The 7,152-nt window shown below is 28.3% G+C and overlaps 1 protein-coding gene across 4 annotated transcripts in view; it reads right to left on the reverse strand.

The window, feature by feature from the left end:
• Positions 1 to 505: 505 nt before the first annotated feature.
• Positions 506 to 7,152, reverse strand: part of LOC106466210 (golgin subfamily A member 2-like) — a 29,672-nt gene continuing 23,025 nt past the window's right edge. For all 4 annotated transcript variants that reach the window (XM_022394171.1, XM_022394173.1, XM_022394172.1 and 1 more), the window contains exons 10-11: positions 4,742 to 4,883; positions 506 to 3,101 (exon numbers count right to left, since the gene is read on the reverse strand). In XM_022394171.1, the coding sequence (XP_022249879.1) occupies positions 2,902 to 3,101; positions 4,742 to 4,883 (342 nt within the window). In that variant the 3' untranslated portion in view covers positions 506 to 2,901. The remainder of the gene's footprint in view (positions 3,102 to 4,741; positions 4,884 to 7,152) is intronic.

A 7,152-nucleotide genomic window follows, 5' to 3' on the forward strand; every position in this document is an offset into this window, starting at 1 on the left:
TTCTCGGTTAGCGAAAGTTCAATTATTTTTAGTTTTTCACGGAACATATTATTTTTCTGAAATGCCATAATATATCAATTTTGAGTTTCTTGTAGGAATAAGCACTATCTGATATTTTTCTATTAATTTTACGTCAAAAAACACTTTTTTCCATTTTTCCAAAAAATTCACATTTTCACCGAAATTTCATGGCTATAGCCCATGTTTTTTCCCAAATTTTGAAAAAAATTGTTTTTCCTCATATTTCAATACAAAGATGCTCTTGATGTAAGACTTTCAAAGTAGATATCCTTTCATCAAAATTCCCAATAGTTATTTGATAATCTGTTATCAAAATTTCGGCTATTTTCGATTTTACTGTCATTAGTTATATTGTAAAGAAAGAAGAACTTTAAAAATAAGACTATTCAAACAAAAACAAAACATCTGAAAGTCTATGACTATATGCAGCAAACTATATGAAGCTCAAAGAAAACTAAAATATTTTTACATATTCAAATGGTTTATTATGGTATATATGGATATGAAATAACAATATAGAATGTTACGTCATCTGGCCTTTTTGAACTTGAAAATTTTACAGTTAGGTTAGAATAAAGGCCAATATGATGCTAAATACAATTTTGTTTTTTACATAATGATTCACTTCTATTAATGCATACATTAAATTGAAAATCTGGTAAATCAATGTGCATCCATAACTATATTAAATACAACTTTTATTTACATATCATCGAGCTTGATCACATACAAATTAAAAACCAATATCCATAACTAGAACAGCACAGGTCGTACTAATTTTTGAGGGAAAAGAAGAACAAATAAAAACAAAATAAGCAAAACCACATGCACACTGTGTAACTATTAAGAAATCTATTTGCACTTTTAACACACTGATATAAGCTATATATTTCAAAAATAAACAACATATCAGTTAGTGCTAGAAATAGCATATTATGATTATACCATAGCCACACATTACGGTGACACTTTTCGCTACTGTCATGTTAACCTGTTATAGTACATTAACCTGCGCTATGTGTACACGTATCCAAAGAAACCCAGAATACATCACTTCAATCCTCCCACTGAAATTCCACAATAATGCATTTTTTCACACAACCCTACTAATTTGAAACCACTGTCACAACAGTGAGTAGTAGTAGCAAAAAGAAATCATGGTTTCAGTGTCCTTCTAATACCTAATACTTGTATAGCAAAAAAATCCAGTGAATGAATATAAGTATTAATCATAAACCAAATGTAAAAGTTACAATATCATTTCTTGAAATCTCCTTGAATATTCCTACATGGAGCTACTGACCTGAAAATACTAACATACCTGACTAGAATCAAGCAACTATTCATAAATAGAAGTGTCACAGAAAACACAGTAGGATTAAATTTCACATTCTTTTACATTTTTTTAAATATTCCATTATTGAAATCTGCTCCATATACTCCTGTACAGAGCTAATGAGCTCAAAATCCAAACATATGATTAGAATAAAGCCATAACCAGACTGAAAATAACAATTTTACATTTGTTTTAAACATGGTAGTATTCTTTAAGTTGGAAGAAAACAATTAACAGTCAAAATGAAGCATCTAAAAACTTTTTCTTTTTTGTCTGCCTTTCATTACTTAGTACATTTTTATTTCATAAATCTAATAATTCACATTATATCTTCAGTTCCTACAAATCATTGTTTCATTTGGTGATGTATTTCTGCTTATAATGTTTCAGGATCTAAAGATAATTAAATTATTGGTATTTCCTGGTGAAACAAATTTACAGGAACTTTCCAGTTTAGGAACTTAAAATTACAGCTAATAGTAAAGTATTACCAAAAGTCCTAATAATGCTAAACTAAGGAATTTCATATACTTAAAGGTCAATAAAAAATGTTTTTACATCTAAAATAATGTCTCACTAAAATACATAATGTTACCACATAACAAACACACATCTTATGTGTGATGTATTGTTGTCCAAATGTTGTTGTTGATATGTACAAGCATACATATAAATGTTGCTCAACTACATAGTGTAATTTAATATACCTAGCACTATCTCACTGCATCGAATCACAGAGATGTATCATAGTCCTGTGATTACAACAAACTCGTATCATGATAATCCTGATGTGAATTTCTGTAATCACAGAGAAAAAGATAATACTGATTTAATTGGTATGAAAAGATATGAAAGGAATCAGTGTTGCAGAACAGTAATTTAGTAGCTTATTCATAGATACCTTATAACTAACTTAGTGAACAGTAACAGAAATACACAACCTATTGAACATTGACAGTGTTTACAGCCAGTGAAATGAGGTATATTTTTACATTTTTGTTAGGTCCCTAAACAGTATTTCATACAAAAAGTCTTAAGTTTTTATATAACCTGTCTAGAAAATTACATATAAAACACTATGATGAAGAACAGTGGACTTCAAATATTGAATATAAATATTTTTCTTAGAAAATTTCGAGTTCAAAGTGTAAACTGAATTTAATAAAATATATACAACAGTGATTACTTTAGTATTCACTTTGAGAACTGACTTGTAAAAGAACAACTACTAATTTATTTAAAATATTATATTCTCACTGCATCATTCCAGAGAGCATTATATTATATATATATGTGTTACATCAAATTTTCGTTATACTGTTTACTGCATATCAGGTAGAATTATTTTTCTTTCCTTTATAGATATCCTGTTAGTAAAATTACAATACCTAAAAACATAAATGTTTTATTATTACAATGAACAATGTTTTACTTTCTTTTAGACTCTACTATAAGCTGCTTATAAAATGGGTCTTCACAAAACATATTGTTACTTACACATCTGTACTGCTTTATTCCGTGTCTGCTGTTATATTGACTTAATTTCATACAGTTAGCAGTCTTCCTGAACAAACAGAACATGGGTGGAAAGTATCAAGAACAGGATTCTGTGTAAGATTGGAACTTTCAAGTTCTGTAAAGAGGTCAATAATTTTCTTTGCTGTTTGATTATCACTTTTGTGAATATTAATACCATCAACTTTTTTTAATGTATTACAGTCTTTCTCAGTACACTTTGGAACATCTGTTAGAAAGAAAAGAAAAAAAAGAAAATCTTATGAAAACATATAAATGAGACAAACAAATGTAACACCAACTTTAGGTCTTAAATTTTAACTTGGATTCCAAAACTCTCACTATTATTTTCTTAAGAAACTTTATAAATTTTATCTATTTGTGAAATTTTATTTAATAGTTACTTTATAAATTTTATCTATTTGTGAAATTTTATTTAATAGTTACTTTATAAATTTTACCTATTTAGGAAATTTTAATTAATAATTCAACAGCCTTCTTAAAAACTAGTACAGTCAAAACAAAATTCATATTTGTTATATAAAATGAAATAAAAATAGTATCATGATATATTTATTAGAGAATTATACTTCAGAATAAATAAAAAACAGTTTAGTAAATAATTCCTATTTTCATAATGTAATAAATCTTACATTATACTATAGTGATGTTTTAATTCTTTGTTTCATCCAAAATTATCTTTTTTATAGGAATTATTATTTTTTTAATTTGTTGAAATGTCTCAAACTCTATTAAGTGTTTTTCTTTTAAGAGGATTGTAGCCAAAATGTAACAAATAACAACATATTTATTTGACAAAACATATTATGAGAAGAAATGGATAATACTGTCCTAGTCAATTTGACTTATCATCACATTCATCATTGTTACTTGCTTCAGTGCATTTAAACTGTTTGAATCTTTATTGAATTTTCATGCAAAAACTACTCAAGGACTATCTGCAATAGTCATCCCTGATTCTGAAGTGACAAACTATATGAAATGCAGCTAGTGAACACTACCCATCACCAACTCTTGGGCTATTCTTTCCCAATGAATAGTAGGATTAACCATCACATTATATGCCACCATGGCTGATAGGGTGAACATGTTCAGTGACAAGTTTTCATCCCATGACCAGCAGATTGCGAGTTGAGTGCCCTAACCACCAGGCCATTTCAGAACCATTTCAACATTTTTAAACATGAAAAACTTGCTAACCATATATGACAATGTGAGAAAAGAAAAACAGCATAACAAAATGTAGGTTTTCAAATCTTGAGATGTATTACAGATCATGAAAATGTTACAAAAAAAATTTAAAACCACAATCAATCAAAAAAGTCTCATACAAAAAATAAATATTATTTAAGCTTTTAATATACAGTGTATTAATATAGTAGAATTAAAGTCTGTCAAAAGTCTGTCACCTTGAGTATATAATATTAGAATATTCATTAAAATATTAAATTTTTTGATATGTCTTAATAAACTTTTAAGAATACAATTACAATAGTTATTTTCCTATGGGAGAAACTTATATCAAAATAACCAGAAAACATTTACAAATTTATATCTGTAATATTCTAAGCAACACTCCTAACAAGTTTAAGCAAAATTCTAAAAATATTTTGTAGATAGATACTGTTTATAAGAATTTTGCTTATGTTTCATTAGACTTAATCATAACTGCAAAAACTATCACAGAAGCTATATTTGATTATATTTCGAGCAATTAATAGATCTCCGAATTCATGACTTACATTTTTTATAAGATCTATAGCACTTTCTCCTACATATAGTTGATACACATCAATTTCTTAACATTTTTTTAATTATTCAACTGCATCTTTGTTCTGCTACACTTACCTTTAGATTGGCATTTCTTTATTTCTAGTACTGTTGGTCCATGGTAATTATTGTCTGGTAGCGTATGCAAGGAATTGTTCTGTATTTGCTCCCTTTCCTCCAACAACTGAAAAATTAGGCTCTGCAGTTCACTGAGCTTAGCCTACAATGTAACAACGTAAATTACGTGTGAATCTTTTTTTATAAAAGAAAGTTAACAATTCAAGTTATTTTATCTAGGTTTTGGTCCACTTATAGATGTAGTTTCCTCAATGCTTGATTCCTGGCTATTTTGTTTTTCTGTAGCCATAATACCAAACTGTTATAAAAGAACTGATGCTTGACAAAGAAACAGTTGATGAGTTCCTTTAGAATGACAGAATAGGATTTTGCATTCCTATTCACTTTAGTATGCAATTACTCAGATATGCAGCTAACATAAGATGAAATAAATACAGAAAGCAAACACAAGTGTACAAATAAAACAAAGTCTTTATTCATATGCACAAAACATATTGTTGGAGCTTATTTAGTGTGGCAAGCTTCTGTGTTTGGCATGAACAGACTTCCACTAACTGTTAGAACAAAGAAGAGGCGTATCTACTGAAAACAAAAAAAGCAAGAATCATAATGATACCACACTTTCAAGTCAGACTGAAATTCTAGTGAGGTATTGCACAATCCTAGGTTACTCGCATCAATGAACATTCCTACTACACATTTCAGGATAATAAACTCTCAGCTCATACTAACTTGTACACTTCTCTGTACTATACTCTGAAATGAGTATAACCTTGCTCCAGGTTTGATCATTTCAAATATTTCCACAAGGCAACATAAAAGACATCCACATTAGCCATAGTTAATTTTGTAGTGATAAGCTACAGAGAAGGCAGCTAGTCAACAGTACCAAATACCAATTCTTGGGCTATTTTAATGGATAATTGTGATTTGACCATCACTCTTATAGTACAGTTATGACCAAAAGAATGTATATCATACTGCAACAAAACACTATAGAATTTCACAGCCAAGCATGCAAATCAGTAAGTCATGTCTCCCCCTCTTTGCTTCAGAAACATGATTAAGCAAGTATAAACCAATCTCAGTAATTATTGTTGTATGCAATTGTTGTCTAAACTAGAGAATCAGTGAAAATTTCATTTTTTACATCCTGTTTAAGAGAATGCCAGCTAACTAAATGTAGAAAACTTCAAAATAAATCTGAAAAATTTACCAACACAAACCTGAATAGATATATTGTTTTCTACTTGTGGAAGGGTTAAATTAGTAGTTTTTCAACTTGGACAACTCCCTTTTTATTATCAAGGTATTTTTCATGTCTGAACCTTAACATTAAAAGTTGAAATACCACATTTACAAACTAACTAATGATATTAAAGGTTCCATCAACCACCTCCTTAGATTATATGTATGATGCCATGATAGTTCATGGTCACAAACAAAGGAAAAATATTCCTAAAATACTCAAATAGCAAGTCAAAATAAGTTCAAAAACTAAACTAAACAAGATCAGAAAAAAATAAAATTAAATGAGGGAAATAAAATAAGCTATGCAAAACTAAAATTCATAAACATTAAAATAAATCATAACAGAGTCACAAAATAAACTGAATAAGAATTTTTTTAAATTACATAAACATTTTATACTAATATACAAATTTAACATAATTAGATAAATTTGAATTTGCTAATACAGGTGGCCTTAATCTCCACATGTGTAAAGATATACAAGCCCAGAAGAATTGAGAAAAAGTCTTTCATAGAGAAAACAAGATCTGAAATCAACTTAGGGAGTAGTATCGATGAAGTATGTGTTTAAATTGATTTTTTAAAGTGTAGCTGTGTTTATCAACATATGGATGACAAGAGTATATAGTAAGTTTGGGTAGTCTAGGTGGATTTGTGAGTTTCTTAGTTAGAAAGGTAGTGGGTAGCCATTACATTATAGGATACTTTATATAGAGATAGATTTGATACTTGAATTAGATAAATGAACTACATAGCATCTTGCAAAATTAATTATCAAATAAAAATATCAGCCAGTAAACATTTAAATTCAAAACCAAAAGTTAAAACTGAAGATAAGGTCAACTAAAATGGTACATAATAAAACAAAAAAATATAGCAGGAAACAAATACAATACAAAACAAAAACACTGTAAATTCAAAATACAAAATAATAATAATAAAAAACACAGTTGATATCAAATTATAGATACATATATAAAAATTTATAAACTTGGACCTCTCAAGTGCTAAGGTACCTTGGTTCTTGAATCTCTTCTGATATATATAATTAATTGTAATATTATGTAGAAAAAGAAAGAAAAAACAAACAACGCAGCTACAAAACAGACATGTACCACCTGTAGCATATGTTGTATATACTGTGTTAAGTTCATGCTATT

This window comes from Limulus polyphemus, unplaced genomic scaffold (genome assembly GCF_000517525.1).
Source record: "Limulus polyphemus unplaced genomic scaffold, Limulus_polyphemus-2.1.2 Scaffold2188, whole genome shotgun sequence".
NCBI lineage: Eukaryota > Metazoa > Arthropoda > Merostomata > Xiphosura > Limulidae > Limulus > Limulus polyphemus.